This window comes from Nesoenas mayeri (genome assembly GCF_963082525.1).
Source record: "Nesoenas mayeri genome assembly, chromosome: 5".
Taxonomy (NCBI): domain Eukaryota; kingdom Metazoa; phylum Chordata; class Aves; order Columbiformes; family Columbidae; genus Nesoenas; species Nesoenas mayeri.
The window spans coordinates 25532976-25552722 of record NC_137548.1 but is presented as its reverse complement, the minus strand read 5'-3'; the positions used below and the strand labels follow the sequence as shown (position 1 = coordinate 25552722).

The 19747-nt window shown below is 49.0% G+C and overlaps 1 protein-coding gene across 1 annotated transcript; it reads right to left on the bottom strand.

Moving 5' to 3' along the window:
* Nucleotides 1-13089: 13089 nt before the first annotated feature.
* On the bottom strand, nt 13090-16457 carry PROX2 (prospero homeobox 2; the record flags this gene model as incomplete). The annotated part of the gene is made up of 4 exons (XM_080345241.1): nt 13090-13275; nt 13367-13561; nt 14310-14417; nt 14949-16457. 4 exons carry the CDS (start codon nt 16455-16457, stop codon nt 13090-13092), a joined length of 1998 nt encoding a protein of 665 aa, XP_080201367.1.
* Nucleotides 16458-19747: the final 3290 nt, after the last annotated feature.

Genomic DNA, 19747 nt, shown 5'->3' with positions numbered 1-19747 from the left:
TTTCCTAGAATTTAAATATGAATGGCACAATTCTCTGTTGTGACTCTCTAGTGCAATCATCTTTATTCTCTCATAAAACTTGAATCGAAGTTGTTGCTCTTCTACTCATCCATTCCTACAGGTGTGAGTCAGAATCCTTCAACCAACTAAAGGAACACAGAATAACTCTTCTAATTTCTGCTCAAGATCAATCACTTTCTTCATGGTGGGACTGTTTAGTTTCTTCCTTACCAGTGGAGTGTTCCAGCAATTGTGGTGTCTCTTTCTACCACTTCTAAATTTGTACAGTACTGAATCTACAGCCTGGAGCCTTAAATCCTCCTCACACATGTAGGCTGGAGAATTGGTAATGACAATACTTAATTCAGGTGGATTATCACTTTCTAGCTGATTGATTCTGTTTGGAAGCAGAATGTCCTCTTTTATTCGTGGTTTTGCTTAAAGCAGGTAAGCACAAGTACTGTTACTGAACAAAAAGTGCAGCAAGTTCCTGAAAGTGGAGAAACAAAAAGTGTTTTGAAGACGCATATGTTTTCCATTCTGTGTTAGGTTTCTAGTCAGGAGGCTCTGTTCTCTTCAAATTGTAGGATTTAAGATTTGAATGTGCAGAACATTAAAGCTGCCTGGGTGAAAATGGCAGGGTTTCATTTTTTTTCTAACATTTTTCTGTCTGGTTGAACTCTCGGATGGAATCTCTTCGGGAGGGGAGGCCTTTCCCCAGGCCTTGCGCTCTGGACTCTGTCATTCAAATATTTCTCCATACTGATCCCCTTGCATATATGTACAGAGACGAAGTTTGCTTCCGTAACTGGTCAAGACACACATGTATGAATGGACGTTCAGCTCTACACAAGAAACTTCTGATGCTTTTTTTTTTTTAGGGTGGCATCTGAACTATCTGCTGTGATCACTATATTCATACACAGGGGAGCTCACAGGTCAAAAGTATAGTTGAGCAAGCTGATTTAGAAAGCAGATTGTCTTCAAAAAGCTTGTTAAGGGTGATTTGAAAGTACATTTTAATACTCTTTAAAAGCACAAGCCATTAACAGATTACATATAAAGTGAAATATTGCTACTCCCCAAAAGAGAGGCATCTTTCAAAACCTAAGGTTTCCTCTGTTAAAATATTTTAGGATGTTACTTTTCTTCTCTGGGGATTAGCATAGAAAGGGAATGGAGCTGCAGTTCTTCCCTGCTTCAGTGTAAATGGCCTTAAACCACAAAAAAATTAAGTATTTGTTTTGACAGGTGGGTAATACAGACCGTTCCTTTAATTTGGCACTACACTGTATGTGGATGACAAAGGTATCGTAAGCAGCATTTTAAAGATACCTTTTTATTACGTTTTGGTAAGTGTGATGCAGATAGTAATAAAAGTCTTGTTTGACCACTGTTGCAGCAGGTACAAGCCTTTGTACATGTAGCTCCTGTTTTTTGAGAACACTAAATTCCTGTTTGAAGCACAGAAAACACAGCTTTACTGACGAACACCTACACTCTTTCAAGTTACTGATCTGTGGATGCTCAGAACTCTTGTGGAAGCAATGAGTCTGTACTGCTATGCTTTGAGGTGCTTGATTTTCCTTTTTTTTTAACTGAAATGGCCAAATTATTTTCTTTGAAGAAGATGTGGACAGATTAACTTGTCTGGTAGCAGATCTTATTGTACTCTGCAATTAAGAGTCATGCAAAAATCAAGATTTTTCAGGTAATGACAACCAAATGGCACTAAAGCTTTGGTTTCACATTAGGATTAAATTGGAAAAAAGGAAAAGCTTGACATTGTTTCCATTATAATTAAATTTTTGTGGTTTCATATTGCCCAATACAGTTCTAAACTGTTAACTTCTGCTTCATGAAAGAAAAGGTCACTACTTTTCTATGGAAAACATTTCAGTGGATTAACATTGCACTGTTTTGTGGAGTATTACTTACAGTCTGCAGACAAGATTTTGCGCTCCATTGAGCCTACGTGCTTCATAAATATGGAACAAGATCTTCTGCCTTAAGGAGAGGCATGAAAATTAAATGGTCTTTTTATATCCTGCTAAAAAGCTTGACAACGCTGACATCTAATGGAAAATGGGATTTAACTTGCTAGTAGCTGCTTTTGGATTGTAGAGTCTTGAAATACATTGTAGCAGGAAATAATTCTTCTGAAGTCTTCCAAGGTTTTGCTTTTTTCCTCTTGAAATGAAGAAAAATAAGGATAAATATCCAAACTGAAGCACTAAAGATACTCCTGATAGAAGAACCTGCTCATGGCACTCTGGCAAACAAATCTCAGAACTGCAGCTTGATCAGGGACGCCACCAAGATCTCACAAACAAACATACTGGAAACTCTAATGTGAACAGTTCCAACAGGTTTGTGTGATGTGTGATATGATTACTGCACGTTTTGCAGTAGGTACTTCATAGTTAAAGAGGAATGTGAATGCCCTTTTCCAAGGAGTTTACAATCTACATATTCCTTTATTAGGAATAAAACTGTTTGTATCTCTTTTCCCTTCTCCCAGCAGGCAGAGAGAATCTGCTGTAAGGCTGAAGGGGTGGCCCCCAAAGTGAACTTGGGTAGAAACTTCTCCTTTTTTTCCATGAGTCTGTCTGTTATAGCCTCATTGCAGTGTATATGTTTCAGATATAGTTTGAGAGGAATATTCAGATACTCTTTAAGTAATTTATCTATGAACCTGTTGGGGAGAGGCACTAACATGGTGAGTGTGCTGCATTGCTAGTAGTCTGCTAATAGTGCATGTCTGTGCCTCCTACTGAAGATGAACTTGGAGCAGAATAAAAATCTGGCTAAAAAGCTGGGTTTACCTCTGTAAAACCAGAAGGGACTATTTGGCTTTGGGTCAGTTTGGGAAACTGATGAAACCTGTGACCTTCAGTGGTAAATATTTCTCCATCACCTTCTTTGTTAGTTGTGTCCTGTACTGGCTCGTAAAATATTGTCTCAGTCCTGTGGATTTCCATCCTTCTCTTGTTCCTAAGCTACCTTTAAAATGGGCTACATTGACTAGAAGGACTATCTAGAAGTTAAGACTGGCGCGATTTTTATTTTGCTAAATGCAAAAATGCTGACCATGTCACGTCGTCACTTTACAGTGTGCTTTGATAGTTTCTTGGATTCTGCATGTAAATCATCTTGAATTTCATTTGAAAAGCCACAGTTGTCCCAAGAATTTCCCTCTCCAAGGCTGTTCTCCACTGCATACCCTGATGCACCAGCAGCCAGTGCAGTCAGAGTTTTGGAGTCAAGTTCCTCAGCAGTGTCTGTTACAGCTGTGCAACCTCTTAGAGATTGTCTTTCTCAATGAGTATTTCAAAATTTCTCTCTTCATTTGGACTTCTCAGCATCTGACCTTTTTGTTGCTAAGTTCCGTAAACAAAAAATACGGGTGCTGTGTTCCTGTCCATGGACAGTTGTTTACCATTCCTAGTGAAACAGAACTTCAGAAATGTACATTACTTACAAAACTGTGCAGTTGCTGTGAGGTCTGGGGTTGGTGGACTGGTAACTACATTTTTGCAGGAGTATAATTTATGTATGTTCTTCATCTGGCTGTTTTTATTCACAGGGATTGATTTCAGATGTCATTGCCTTGGAAAAATACTCTTTCTACAGCAGTTCCATATCAGTCTCTTAGATGAATGCCTTAGGTTGAAACTTTGGTATATTAGTTCTTCCAGTTTAGGAGATATTCTCTTCTAAGATAAAGGTGTATAGCTTATATTTTGTAGTACACATTGATTTTCCTTTTCTGGACTATTATGCCATTTCCTTTTATCTTAATTTGTTCTTGGCTACATGCATCAAGATGAGGGAAATGTGTTTTCAGCAGTGGAAGGTACTTGCTAGCTTGATGTACAGGAGAGACAAACAATGTACTTCTCTCCTTGTGATAATTAACCTAACTGGGCATCTTTTTTCTGGGATTTTATAGCACAGGTCATTAAAAAAAAATGCGTAGTGCACCTTATATGTGTATTATTTAAAACTTAAATGTGCAATGCTGAAAGCAGTTTCCTTTACATTCAGTTCTCCAGCAGAATTGATCCAACCCAGCAGGGATTTAAGACCTGTATGTGGCCTCCAGAGCCTTCTGCACTATTTTTCAAGTTTCATTCTTTGCTGTGATTATTTCTTCTGTGTTTGTGTCGCATTGTATAGGCCTGTTTGAGTACTAATTTCAGTATAGCGGAATGTACAGATCGAATCTGTGTATTCTAGAAACGTCATTAACTTTCTGCAACATGTAGGTTGCTTTCTTTTTTTTTTACTGTTACTGGTTTAATTGTTCCTACCTTTGATACACCAGCTGTGGAGAAGGAAAACCTCTGGAAATAGTGACACTAAAATTGCCTCGAGTTTCAAGTCACTGTTGTTAAAATATTTTACAAATATGTGCCTGCTCAGCATCTTCCCTGGCAAACAGCAAAATCAAGACTAGACAGTATTCTAGGGAATTTTGGAAAGTATAAAAGGGTAGAAATAAATTGCGAACAAGTAAGAATTGGAATTCAGCATTCAATGTCAGATTGGTTTGGGTTTTTTTTTCCCCTCACTTTCTAACTGTGGGGAAAAAAAAGACAATTATTTGAAAAGCGGAAATATATAAAGTACTGGTTTTGGTGATCTCGGGGAGAAGAATGCTCAGTAGCAATTAGGCACCATTTTTTGACTTATTATCAACTGTGATTTTTTTGTTTGGCTGTTTTTTGCTGACATCACTATCGCAGAGTTCAGTTTATTTTAAGAGCAGTTCTGCCGTTGGAAGCAGCAGCCTCCCTCCAGCAGCATCACTCACATGTTGCCCTTGAACCCTCTGCTCACAGGGATCCTGTCCTGCGCCCGCCACACATCTGAGCCAGACTCTGAGCAGTTAATGTGCAGCAGATAAGCCCTGATACCAGAGAGGGGACGGCACATAGATGCACATCTTCAGTGATGCTTCTCAGAAATCACCTTGTAACTTCTCACAGACTAATGAACTTGACTTTTGTCGAGGGGTTTACCCTCACAAGTCAGTCCTCTTCCATTTTGCAGAGGGGCTGCAGGGATCCTACATCTTAATGTGGGATGGTGGATGAAATGCGTGTGATTTTGAACTCCCTGTGGTGTGGATTCACGTGCGGGGATACACTGAATGTCTGAAGGTACACTGTGGTCGTATGTATTGATAACATACCTATGTGCTAAATCTTAACAGTGCAGAACTGAGTTGTCATGGCAGGGGATTTTCCCAATACTACAGTTCTGTTTAAATGTGTTATGGGGAAAATAGACGTTGGGAGAGATATCTGCATAAGACCTTCCTCCCTATTAATCTCAGTGTTTCTGTATTTGTGCCAGGATTTAGGGCTATTATATGTGGATCTTTCACATGTAGGGCCTGATTTTTTGTAACACCATAGCTACATTGTCATTACTCCTTTACTTTAACGGTTTTCCTGTTTTACACCTGCATGACATCTACAATACTTGCATTTGTCCGTCCTCTCCAGCTACCTCTCCCACAGCTCTCTTAATTGTTATTTTATATGTCTGAGAATCCTTTCTCAACTTCCAGTGTGCATTGTTGTGTTTTAGGCGTGGGGCTTTTTAAACTATGATTTATTTCCAGTGGAAAAAGCCACTGAATGCTTTCAAACCCATTCAATAAGATACTGAATAAAGACAATTGAACTAGCCCAGAAGGCTTATAGGAGAAGCTTTGTGAGATGCTGGTCTGAGTTCTGCAAACTGCTGAACTGGGAGGATCCTTGGATCGCTGGAGCGTGTCGCAAGGAGGATGCAAGGGCCAGTAAATTTTTCTGAAAATACTTTTGGGACATTACACGCTGCTTTCAGGTGATGTCAGTGCTGTGCTCCTGAGGAACACCTTCCACACTTGTTCCAGCATTGTTTGCAAAGAGAGAAGCTGTTCTGTAAAAGATTCCTACTGCCACTAATTGCCAGAGAACAACTACTGTGGGAAGAACAGCGGGATGGCTCTGAGGCTGATGGCTGATGGCTGGCTGTGGCTGACCTAACAGGCCATGCAGTAGTATTAAGAGAGGTAAGATCTTCCATTGGCAACTGCCAGTCTACTGACTGTCTGAGGCCTTAATGTTCGTTATTTGTTAAGAAACAGATCTTGAAGTTAGAGTATTCCCAATTAAATGTTGGCCTGTGATTCATGACACACTAAAAAGCTAAACTTGTGTTTTTGTGACCAGTGAATTTGGGGGCCAAATGGTCACAGATGGTGGTGTGGTGATCTGAGTAAATCAGTACCGTGAGGAGGGTTTGTCTGTATTGATACAGACAACAGGCTGTTAGCAGGGAACGGGATGGCTACTGGTGTTCCCAAGTGTGTAGGGGAAAGAAATTATCTTTTTGTTTGAAACACACCATGCAGTTTTATAGAAACAAGCTTACAACAACTCAGGAGAAGGGAGTTTTGTCTCAGCTATTCTAGAGTTCACATGGCAACAGCTTGTTTGGCATCAAACAGATGCTCTGTGCCATTGCAGTCTTGCCACAGCAGCTGCTCAAGAAGCACTGGTCCAAACATAATTCCTTCTAGCATGAGGTGGCCCCTTCTAAAAAATGAAATGCTATCATCTTTATGAATAAGCCCAGGACCTGGGAGGATTTTTCTTGCCTGATTGGTGTGACTGTTCAGATGCAGAGACCATTGCCACCAGCATCCTGGCTACATGGCAGGTATGGAAGATGTTGCACAAGCAATCATTAGTGTTAATGGACATGTCTCCAGTAAATGCTAACACAGGGCTGAGTGCAGTATTATCACTCCTTTACATTTCAATAAATAATCAAAGCTCCATGACATTCTTGAAACAGAACTTTTGTCACCACATGAAACACTTGGCTTCCCCACGCTGTAACAGGCCAAGACCCTGTGTGCTGAATAGAGACACCTTCCCTGGCTGGACCATCACTGAGATGGTGTTTCCAGCTTCCAGGCGCTGCCAGTTCCTGCAAAGATGCCTCTGATCACCAATAACATTGCTTGTTAAATGTTTAGTCACAAACGGGCGAGATTGCTCTGAAGCTCAGGGGTTAGAAACAGCTGTCGTGTAAATGGTCTGTTTGAAGTCACAGCGTGCCCAAGTGAAACGCAGTGCAGGGCTTTACCTGAGCTCTGGCAGCAGCGGCGGCACCAGGAGCTGCACGGGGGCTTGTGCTCTGCTGAGGGGTTATTGGGAGAGTTCACTGCCAAGTAAAAAATGCTGATGTTCTGTGCTCGCTGAGAAATGCCGTGGGCACGGCCTGCCGCGGGAGGAACAGCGCACTGAAAAACCTCTGGGCCAGCAGCTGCCAGAGCTGGCAGGATCTGCTGCTTGCTATGATACTCACAGCTGTGACCCCTGACGTTTCCAAACATGAACAGACGATATTCTGCTTTGTAACAATTGCTTACGAGGCCAGGGCGTTGTGGCTTTAAAAAATACCTTTTTCTACAGCATTACCTTTTTGTAACTGTAGCTACTATTCCTAAAGTGGTTTATTTAAAAAGAGCCTTTGTAATTGTTTTTATTTGAACGCAGGTTGCGCCGCCATGCTTGGGACTCAGTAGATGCTCAGATGCATAGTGTGGCCTCACTGTCCCTTGAGCGTGAATTCATGGTGTTTTCAAAAGCTGGCCTTATTTCTACTGTTTCTTGCTCACAGACGTGGAAATTAGAAGTGGAAAACAATTAGTTAAGTCATTGAATATTCTGTGCTTGCTCTCCGAGAACCACATTAGGACGGGTTTTATAAAGAGATGTACAGATATAGATACGTATGTATATATTGTCAGGTATTTTGCTTAGGGTTTTTTTTAATAATACAAAATATTTTTTTGTAATTTCTGTTCTGTGTAAAGCTATGGATGACATCTGTGTGCTTTGGGAAATCCAGTAAAATATTTTCATTGAAGCTTCAGGGTTTTTTTGTATATATTCTATTTTTCATACTCCCAGCTTTTTACCATTTGCTTAAGATTGATCCTGTCAGGTACAGCTTGGCACTTTTAAGAATGGTCCTTGTTAATCTAGTACAGCAACCAGTGAGAAAACCATAAAAGCCTGAGCGATGAACACCAGCGGGGAAGCTGCTGCATTTGGCTCATGCCAATTGGAATTATGCTGTGTTGTTCGAGTTGCTTAGGAGGTAATGAGAAATAGCTAAAGAAGTTGTCTGTAGTGCCCATTTTATTGGAATAGCAAAACCAAGAACAGTGTTTGGCCCTAATACACAAAATGAAAATGACCCTATGAACATTTAATCAAAAGTCTAGTACTAAAAAAATCACTAAACTTGGGAAGCCTATAGAAATACTGCAGAGGCTGATGGTAGGTGTGATCCCGTAATGTAAATATGCTGTAAGTTCTCTCAAAAGGAGAAAATAGGAAATTTCTCACGTTAGGTCTTCGTAATGTTTGTATGTTACCAAAAAAGAAGAAAATGTCAGTCATGACATGGGACTTCACCTGTCAGTTGGCAGCCTGTACAGTTAGCTGAGTAGGAATTAGTATATAAATCTGGGCTGTATCCTCACATGTGTTGACCTAAATCTGCTTTTCCTTGAGATCTGTGGCATATTTCTCACTGGCTTTACTTGAATAACCATTTTCAAGCATTCTAGCTCAGGCCTGCTTTTAAAAATGGATTTCCTAGTTTGGTGTTGCTGTATGCACAGACAGGTGTGTGTTCGGCAGCCTGCCTCCCACCCCAGCTGCCCCCGCCCAGGCAAGCGTGACCTCCAGCCACCCTGCTGGTTCTGCTGGCGCAGGTGAGTCTGCACTCAGCTCCCAGCTGTCCTCTCGCTCCTTCCTGCACCCTTGCTCAGAAGCATCTTCCTGGAAAGCCCCTTGGGCTGCACGGTGGCCTCCCTGCTGCCGGGCTCCTGTGAGACATCTCCCTTCTCCACTCTCCTCACCTCTGCACACCAGAGGCACAGGAAGGGGTGTCCTCCAGCTGAAAAGTGACTTTGGGTCTTTCAAGTGTAGCATTTGTACTGTAACCTGAATTAATCCATCCTTCCAGTGTACATAGTGGGACAGTAAATGTTGCTGAAATTTCATGAGCACAGGCTCGCCAGGGTGTGCTTACCTGGAGAGAGCTGCCCTGATGCCAAATATGCATCTGAGATATGTACTTGAAGGAAGGTCCCTTTAAGACCATCTGCTTGAGCTGGGAAACTCTACGGCTGGTTCACTTGCTGCAGGCAGGTCCAACTCATTAGCAGGAATAAAGAAAAAATATAAATGTTTTATTGCTTGTCAGAATTTTCCCCCAAGCTATTACAGCACATGGGATGAACAGTCACTAGGAACTTCAAGCCCTAATTAGCTGTACAGGAGTAATAAGGGCTCTCATGAGTAGGTAATAACATTGATGAGTATTTGAGGGCTCTTAGGGCCTCGCCAGCTTAGTCACTGTGGTCACATCTCCCTCTTTGGGCTGTTACAGGTTGCCAGCAGCCTGGAGGCAGGAAACAGCAATTTTTAGTGCCTAGCAGCCTTTGCTGCTGTGTAGCTGTATGCAGTGAGTATGCTGGTGTGGATGAGCTATGAATGCAATTGGAAATGTAAAAGGATAGCCCCAAGGAATTGTTCCCAGAGGAGATGGTTATGGGTGGCTGTGAGCTTTTTGCATATTCCACTGAAATTTGGATAGAGGAAAGGATTATTTTTTTAAGGTGAAACTGAGTCAGCAGTAGGTGAGTGCATTGCCCCTATTGCTTCCTTGGGCAATTAGTGGAAAATAGTAAAGCAAGAGCCCACCCGAGCATGCGGGTCACGGCTGCAGTCTCTGTGTGGGCAGCAGCTCTCCCGTCTCCCCCAGCTCTCGGAGCAGACACACCTTGTCAGAGGAACTCTGCCTGTGACAGGCACCCACTAGTCTTTGTTTGAAAACTAGCTGCTATATCTTGGGCACCACTACAATCTAAATGAAATTACACTCCGTACCCTGCACAGCACAACCAGTGAAACTCTAATTTCATCAGAATCCATATCCTGTTTCAGGCTCCATCACCCCTAGAGTAGCACCAGCTCTCCTCACATCCCACCAGATGTCCTGCCTTCTCCGTTTTGGTGTTCCTGTGACCCAGATGAAGGGAGGGCTGTGTGAGTTCCCCCTTCCCTCTCTGCCAGATGGCTGCTGCTTTCCAAGGCTCTCCCAGGAGCGTGTGGCTGCTGTTCAGCTCACCCCACTTCAGCATCACTCAGCAGACCTGTACCTGCCAGGGTGCAACTCCCCAGGCTCTGGCTAGAGGAGCACCACAGGAGGAGGCAGCTGCACCCCAGCATCCCCAGACAGAAGCTCTGCCTGCAGAAGGAGCATGGGGTGACCAAAAGGTGGGTAGATCCTCCCTCTGCATCCCTGACACCTCTGTGCTCTCTGTTACTTGACTGAAGTTGGACAGGGTTTGAAAAGCTGCTGAAGAAGATTCCAGGCAGACAAGTGCCCTGTGACCTTGTGTCCTTCGCCAAGTCTGTCTAGCCCTGCTTTTTTTTCCCTTTTTCTGTTGGACGGAAAATCTACCCAGGCAGAATTCACCCCATGGATACAAGTGGTGAGGCCTCGCTACAGGCAAAGGACAACTGATGTGAAGCGCTATTTGTTGTGATCATGCAGGTCCATGCTTCACAGAAGCTAGTGTAAAACACAGCTCTGCAATTCCTGCTTCCTTGCAGTTACATGGCAAACACTGGGTCCAGTCCTGTTCATTGTTGTTAATGGGGAGGTTGTGGAGTCTCTCTTCTTGGAGATACTCAAAAGACATCTGGGCATAGTCCTGAGCAACCAGCTCCAGATGGTCCCGCTTGAGCAGAGGAGCCAAACCAGAAGACCCTCAGAGGTCCCTGCCAACCAGCTACTCTGTGACTCTATGATTTGGGGTATTGTCTTGCCCTCAGCACCCAACCTGCCACTTTACTGACACCCACAAACTTGCATGTTAGCAGAGGAAGCAAGAAAGTGCTCCCCCAATAACTGTTTGTAAAAGGGCTTTGTTCCAGCAGGATGCGCTCAGTAAACCTGTTTCTTATATTCCTTAATTATTTAGCTACAGCCAGAATTTTGTAACCCCTTTCTCGAGCCAGGCCATCATTTCTGTTGCCAGTAGCACTGGTTTTGCCTGCTCAATGCATTGCTTCAGCTCTGTGGTAGTTATTGCCAGCAGGAATGGCACCACCCTGTCCTTCATGGTGCCACCAGCAGCACTTCTCACATGGTGTACATTTCAGTCTAGCACCTGTAACCTTTGGGATGTGTCTCCCTGTGATTATCCCTGTGATTATCCTGATGGCTGCTGCACCAACTGGAGGCTTTGGAGTGCGGGGACAGTTCAAGTGAGGATGTTGGTTCGTGGGGGCTGCTCAGCCCTGCAGGGATGCTGGCAGAAGGGCTGAGCCCTTTTGTCATGGTGTCATTCTTTTCCCAACAAAAGGCAAGGAGTTCTCAGGGTAACCTGTTAGAGCAGACGTTATCAAATAGGCCTGTAGGAGTGTAAACAAGTAACTTAAACTATGCATTTATTTAAAACTGGACTGAGTAAATTTGGTGTCAGGGTTGTAAAATATATAAACCTCAAGAAATGAACATGCAAACACAAGCATGAAATCTGGTTAGCCACACTCATGATGGGAAGAACCACCATAAAACTGCTTCTGTGTCGGATACCCCATCCTGCCCTGATGTTATCATACGCTTCCTTGCCCCTGCAGACCCGCTGCCTTCAGATCACCCTGTGAGCTTGTCTGATGCTGGAGCTGTGATTTTTTTCCTCTCCCATGTTGTTTGCTGTGCTCTAATACCCAGCTGGCACCTTGCAGCACATCCAACATCATCTTGGCCTTTTCTCAATCCTCTTCTCCCTAAGTGTTTTGCATGGAGGTGCCATTGCTGGTCCATAGTTAAGCACCACTGCCCTCCCACCACCTTCCTCAGCCCTTGCTCTTCACAGCCTTTCCCTGCCCACCACCACCTCTGATAGCACATGAGAACCTTCAAGGCAAAACACTGTGCCCACACTCTGTAAAGTGAAAAGGCTACTGGCTCCTGGTCACAGGGAAAAGAAACCCCCATGGGTTTACAGCCCTGCAGCAGTAGGGCTGCAAATCTCAGGGCCAGCTCCTCACCAGCAGGGGTAGCTTGTGTTAAAACCCACAGGTACTGACAGGTCCCAAATAATGTGCTCCTCTCTCAGTGTGGGCAGGTTGCGGAGCTGAGATGTTTGGGGCAGTTTTGCCAGCAGATGCGTGGTATGAGGGGACATGGGTGGGTGTTTAACGTGGCCCTCTGCCCCCAGGCAATGAGCCGGTGGGGGCTGGTTGCAGGGTCAAGTGGCGTTGGCTGTGTGCCCTGCTGTCCTCCAGCATCACGGGCAACACTGTTGGCGAGCAGTCGCTCCTGGGTCGCTGCCACCAGTGCACGCACCCACCTGCTTGCCCCTAGCACATAGCTGCGTGGGGGGCTCCGCCAAACAGCACAGGGGATGCGGCAGGGGTGTTGTTGCGCTGGCTACGACAAACACTGGTTTTTCATGTCCCAGACAGAGTAAGCCATCCTTATGGAGTGCTTGAAATGCTGGAATTCACCAGCTGTTTTCTTTGGACACGGATGTGTTGTATCTGGACAGAAACTGAGGCGTGCCGTTGGACTGGGCACATCCACCGCTCCGCTGCGCCAAGAAAACTTTGCCCTCTGCTAGGACCTCTGCCTCCTTGCTAAACAGAAAGGCTGTTTGCCTTGACCTGTGGCCCTCTGGAAAAGAGAGGAAGGTGGCCTGCCCAGGGTCACGGGAAGAGCTGGGACAGAGCAATCTCCCAGGCTCCAACCAGATGGCTTCACCTCCATCCCTCCCCTCCCCGGGTCTCTGGCAGGACCCATCAGCTGTGAGCAGGGGAATAAAACACACAGCCTAAAATCCCAGTGCCTGAGGCAAGAAACAGACCTTGCCCAAGGAGCTGTTGTACAGGACAGAGTGAAAATAGTCAGAATAATGGATGCTGTACAGAGTGCCCAGGAGATGCTTAGGACATGGTGGCTGCACATAGGACCTGGGGCTGATTTTGCGGAGACTCAGCTGTGGAGAAGTTCCTGGGAGCAGCCAGTGGCTTTGAACACTTCTGGGATGTCGCTGTCCAGTTTGGAAATGATTTTGTAAATGGGTTTCTTCCAGGAGGGGTCAGCGTCCTTGCCCGCCCTGATGGCGCTGAAGAACTCCCGTAGTGTCAGGCTGGCCACCTCCAGGAACCGCCCCGGCACCTGCGGCGAGATGGGCATCAGCCCACAGCACCACCGGGTCCCCAGCTCCCCCTCACCCCAGCCAGCCCCTGCCCCCCATCCCCCTCCTCACCTCAAAGTCATTTCCCTTGTTATAGTGTGTGTTGAGGGCACGGAATAGCTCTGAGTCCCGGGAGACCCGCAGGGCACTGGTGTCTGCAACACCCTCCAGCAGGGCTTGCCGGGCAGACTTCTCCACCTGGATGTAGTAAAACTCACGGAAGTTGCTGAACCACTTGATGAGCTGGGAGGTGACGCAGCGGCTGAACTGCCGGGGGAGAGCCGGGGGACGGGTGTTATGCCAGCTGGGACCCTCCTGACCCACGGGGCCCCCCAAGCACAGCTGTGTCCCAAGGGTGCAAAAGCACCAGCTAGGACCCTGACACGGGGGTGGTGCAGGTACCTCTCCCTGCTGAGATTCAGATCCCACAAGCCCGGCAGTAGGGAGGTACATTCATTACGTGCTTTAATCCCAATGTCTTGGTTGCACAGAGTGGACACCTGGCAGCCCAGGTCTGCCATGGCCCTGAGCACCCATTCCAGGGCAGCCCATGCCCGAGTATGTGCCATGCCCCCACTGCTGCCAGTGAGGCAGGGGGACACGACAGCATCCCCTTCCCTGCAGTCCCCAGTGATTCAGAGGGACATGAGAGCATCCCCCTCCCTGCAGTCCCCAGTGATTCAGAGGGACATGAGAGCATCCCCCTCCCTGCAGTCCCCAGTGATTCAGAGGGACATGAGAGCATCCCCCTCCCTGCAGTCCCCAGTGATTCAGAGGGACATGAGAGCATCCCCCTCCCTGCAGTCCCCAGTGATTCAGAGGGACATGAGAGCATCCCCTTCCCTGCAGTCCCCAGTGATTCAGAGGAACATGAGAGCATCCCCTTCCCTGCAGTCCCCAGTGATTCAGAGGAACATGAGAGCATCCCCTTCCCTGCAGTCCCCAGCGATGCGGGCTGGGTGCCACACTGCACAGGAGACATGCCTGGCACCAGCAGCCAGCACTGCCATTTTACCTGCACGTCGAGGAAGTAGGTTTTCAGTAGAGTGGAGCTGGGGTAGCGGGTGAAGAAAAACATCAGCTTGGCCTTCTTCAGGTGGCCGGGGGTCAGTGCCTCCTGGATCTGCCTTGGGGTCAAGGAAAGCCTGCATGCAGCATTCCAACAGCTTGGCGCGTCCCTGGGCACTGGCCCTGGCACACACAGGGCTAGCACCTGCAACAGCCCCTCCCCATGGCCTGGCAGCAGCGTGGAGGGGATTTGTCTCCAGCCAGGCAGCCACTGGCCTTTTCCCTTTGGCATCCTTGGGTAAGCTGCTGCTTCCCACAGTGCTTCCCAGCCTGGTGGGAACAGGGATATCCATGAGACACCTGTTCCTAATGTAGGATGACGGGACCACCATGATGGCCTAAGAGCAGACTTGGGAGCTCATGACTTCTGCCCCCAGCTACACTACAGCATCTGGGCAATTCTGAGGAGCAGCAGTGCCCTCCATAGCTTGGGACCCCTTTCCTGCCCACCCCTTTTTAGCCCACTGTGAAGCAGCGGGGACCGTGCCCCTGGGGATACCAGCAAGAGCTGTGCCAAGCTGTGGCTTCAGAGGACAAGGGAACACATCCAAGCCCAGGGACCTCTCCAGTTGCGCCTAAAGGATATATGGGTGGAGGCAAAGGGTGCCCCATCCATCACAGTCTGCAGCTCCTTGTGGCCATCCCTGCCAGCCGGCAGCAGCGCCAGGCTCTCCACGTCAACAGAGCCCAGGGGCAGGGAGTGCTGCTGCTGCTGTCTCAGAACTGATGACCTCAGTTTGATGGTTTCCCAGTGCAAGTCGAGGGGCTCCAGAGGACCCCTCTCAGGAGCAGAGGAGGTCCTGCGAGAGCCACTGCCCCAGGGGCTCTGCTGGCCACAGCCCAGCAGCTGGCTCAGCAGCTGGTTGTCCTGGACAGGGGTGGCTGAGCTCAGTGGATAACTCAAGCTGAGTACCTCACAGGGTTTTCTGACCCCCTTTGAAGTGAAGGAGGCAACATGAGAGCCTGGGCTTTTCCCTGAAGCTCCTGGCAGGGCCTCGGCCTGAGGTGAGCCCAGTGAGCCAAGCCCATTCACGGAGGATGGCTTAGGAAGTGGCTTTCTGCATTTCCCAACAGCAAAATACTCTCTCCTGGGACCTGGCCCTGGCACCAGGTGGCTGCAGTACTGCTGCAGGAGGTGGCTGGTTGCCTTTGGCCACACAGTCTTCAAGACAGAGTCCACCACGTGGGACGTCACCCCGGCCAGCTCGTGCTTCAGTGCCCGTGAGAGGACCCTGGCAGCTGAGGGCAAGCCACCTGTGCCATCTCTGCCCTCCTCTTCCTCCTGCATGTGGACCCCTGGGGTGTTACTCCAGAGAGGCACTTTGCATCGGTCACTGGTGGCAGTGGCACTGTCCTTGTGTGGTCTGTCGCCAGGCTTCCCAGGCAGTGGATGTGCTTTCTCAGTACCTTCCTGGGTTTGGGCAGCGTCCCTGGGGTCACAGACCTGGGAGAACTTCTCCTGAAGCCTCCTCAGCTGCTGCTCTAAAAAGCAGAGCTGCTCCTTCAGCTGCTGGCAGCCCTCAGCATGGTGGCTGCTCCCTGTGAGGGCCACTTGCCCAGCTGCCCCCATGCCCTGCTGGGGCACCTTCAGCTTCCTCTTGCTCTCCCAGGGCATCTCGCTACACCTCTGCCTCTCATGCCCAAAAGCTGCCTCCAAACTGGTGCCAAATGCTGGGGGGGTTGGTGGGAGGCTCATGCCTTGAATGATGCTCTCCACCCTGGCCCGCTTGGCTCGTAAGTGCTGGTCGGAGACCTGGTCCTGTAGACGCTGGTCAGAGAGCTGGTCCCCGTCACCAGCACAGGTCACCGAAGCTGGAGCATGGGTCCTGGGGAAAGCCAGAGCTTGCGCTCCTTCTCCAGAAGATGCGTCACTCTCATAGTCCTGAGGCAGGGCCGCTGCCTGGGAGAAAGGGAGAAGGATGCAAGGATCCAGGCTGCTGCCAACCATCGGGTGGCTGAGGAGCTGTGATATCAGGGATGTACTGGGAGAAGGCAGGAGAGAGTCAGTCTGGAAACAGGGCTCCATCTTCAGCCCCTGGCTGTGCCCTGAAGTAGCACAGTCTCCATCCTGCTCAGAGGCAGTGCTGCCATCCATTGTCTCTTCTTCTTGCCTGCACACCGGAGAGCTGACCCGCAGCTGGTTTGGGATAATTTTCAGTGATGGACTTCCCAGGTATTCAAGGTTTCAGCCTGCTAGAGGTGTGGAACTGGCAAAAGAGCAAGAAACCTCAGTGGGCAGGACATCATACAGCAGCTCTGCATGCATGTGGCCAGAGATTTTCCTCCCAGGGCATCCCTGTTCCCAGACCGTTCCTGCTCCTGGCATTGCCAAACCGATGAGCAGGTTGTTGGGTGTTGCAGAACAGCAGCAACACCCTGGACACTGTCACAACTGCCACCCACCAGCCAGGCAGTCATGGTGCCCGGAGTTTGTTTCACACAGTTTGAGCCCTGGATGGGTCTGACAGTGCAGACTCCCCACACCGCTGGCTGCACCCAGGCCAGAGGCCTTCAGGCAACCCCCCCTCTGGGCTTAGGGACTTGGGTACCAGGGTGGTGAGCACCAGACAGAGCCCTCTGCCATGCACACCTGGGCAAAGGCAGTTTGAGATGCTCCCGAGCACCAGCAGGGCACGGGGATGGCAGCAACATCCCTGCGGAAGGCATCCGCAGCACATAGCAGCAAGGCCAGGGCATGGCTGCTGATTCTGCCATCACTAAAGCCCAGAGGGCACAGTGATGGGCAACAGTGCTGGGCAGCCAGGGTGGCACAAACAGGCTGGTGGGAAGGAGCACAGTGAGGGTGAAAGTGTGATGTGACCTACTGCGAGTGGGACACACTGGGATGTTCAGGCAAACACAGCATGGTGCTCCTAAGCACTTGTTAAAACACAGAAAAAAAAAGAAGTGAGAATGGGGATGGGGATTACTGGGAAAGAGAAAAACTACTGAGCCAGCAGCCCCCAGCTTAAAATTGTCGTGCTGACTCCAGGATCCACCCTCTCCGCTTGCTCACTCGCTGGGACAGCTTCGTAAAAAAAGGCACAAAAAGCTCATCTCCTGGGCAATTACAGAGTAATTGTCCCTCTGGGATGCTTCTCCCTCACCCATATTAATTAGCAGTAGCTTTGCATCCCTGAAGTAGGATGGTTTGTGTCTTTTCCAGACACCTTTAAAGTGTCTGAAATTCTTTTACTATACTTGCTTACCATCAGTCTCTTGTCCCCATGGCTGTCTGACCCATGGCAAGACCCCAGGCTAATTAGCAGTGTAGAAAATGGGTTTCTACTCACTGCTTTTAGCAAGTTGCCTTTCTTCAAACAGCCTTTTATTCCAGGCAGGTATCTTAGAGAGCTCTACTTTCTGCACAGCTCTAGTCTTGACAAAAACCAAGTATTTTCTGGGCTGTCTGATACCACTTGTTGCTCTCCTGTGTTGTCTCCCCACCCCTCCCAAGCATTTCATTTTTCTAACACTTTGTCGTGAGGGACATTCAAACTGCTCGCTTTACCCGCAGCCAGCGCAAGGCCAGGATGCCGGCAGCCCTCAGCATCACCCACCACCCTTGTACAACCAGCTTCACATCGCCTGCAGCTGCCTCTTCACCTGCCTGCTGCTGCCAACAGCGGCACGCAGCAAACAGAACATAGTCATAGATTTCATCCACCTTTAAGCCTTTCCACATGGCACGGACACAACACAGCTGGTCCTGCAGCTTCACTTTTGGACACATCAGTTTGTTACAGAAACACCTTCATGTGGCACTTGGTCACAATTTCTCACCTTCTCTGTGTTTTTAACAGCAAAGTCAGGGAGCTTACCCGTTCCCCAGTGCTGAGGCTTCCCAGCCCCAGGTCAGCTCGGAGCTGGCAAGAAGTCCTCTGCTTGCCTAAGGCTTCCAGCACCACCAGCTTTCTGCCAGAGGTTTGGAGAGGGGGGCAGAGCCTGTGGTCCCAGGCCACAGAAGCCTGTCGTGGGTGGCCTCGGGTCCTCCCTGCAGCATCCCCAGCACCACAGGACCAGGAGGTCCTGCTCTGAGCAAACTGCCCCTGCTGATGCAGCCCTTTCCCTGCTGAGTTAGCAGATCGTGCTCCAGTTCCTTACTACCAGCCTTCACCAGTGCCACCTTCCAAAATACTTTAAAAGCAGCTGAGACTCCTCTTACCTGAAGAAAAAGATGGAGGAATGAAACACAGGTGGTCAGAAGAGAAGGCAAGTGTGTCCTCTCCAAAATGGGAGCCACCCGACGCGGGGTTCCCAGGTGTTCCTCAGTGGGAGAGCCGGCACGGAGCAGCCTGCCACCCCTCCAGCCCTGCAGATCCCCCCAGAGCCTCCCCCGGCCGCCGCATCCCTGTCTCCAGCAAGGGGTCTCGGCCGAGCCGCTCAGCCCGCGGTGCTGGGAGCGCCGCACCCCAGGGCAGGGGACGGGGGAGCACAGAACCAGCGCTCGCGTCCTCCCACTGCGCTCAGGTCCTTTAAACAGCGAGTGGGAGGCCGGAGGCAGCCAACCGGCGGGGAACGACTCCTGAATATGCAGATGGACGTCCAGGAGGTCAGGTCCACCCCGGGGGCCAGCCACCCTCCCTGCCGCCCGCCCCACAGCCCCTGGGGTCGGGCAGGCAAGGGCTGGTGCCAGGCCACTGGCTGCTATGGGGGGCAGAGCGCCAGACGAGCGGTTCCCTCTTAGAATTTGGCCTGGAAGCCCCATTCAGGGTGGTGAACATGATGCAAACACACCGGGCTAGAGGTGAGCAGTGCTGCAGGCAAGGAGGGAGCTGGCCGGGAGCTCCAGGTGCTGCCCAGCTCCCATGGCAAGCGCCCAGGCATTTCCAGCATCCTGTGCAACAGACACAGAGGCATTTCAGCTGGCCTGGAGGTCTGCAGCGTAAGATGTAGCCAGAAAAATGGAACAACACAGGAAAAGCAGCAACGCCAAGTCACTTGCTTATCTCAGGGCACTTTAGGTACACCACATGGCACTTTAGGGACACCACTGCAGGCAGCAGAGCCCACACCGCTCTCAACTGAGCACACCGTGACCTCAGCCCCAGGACAAACCCACCTGCCCCAGGGGCTTGCGTGGCTGTGAGAGGCTTTGTGCTGGAGCTGCGGGGTGGGTGCACAAAGCCTGCCCACGTGTGCCACTCCTGGGGCTTGGTCTCCTTTGCCTCCATGTGCTTACTGAACCTGGTGATGTCTGGTGTGTTCGTCTGGTAGGCAGGAGGCTATGGGTAAAAGCATTTGACATCAGGTGGCCTCGTTCAAGGCTATCAGCCCTCGAAAGACACAGTGGAGAAGTCCCTGGCAGGGAGCCTCTCTGGCTCAGTTGCCTTTCATTAAAGCAGCCAGCACAGCCTCAAAGCCTCAGAGACTATCCTCTGTTGA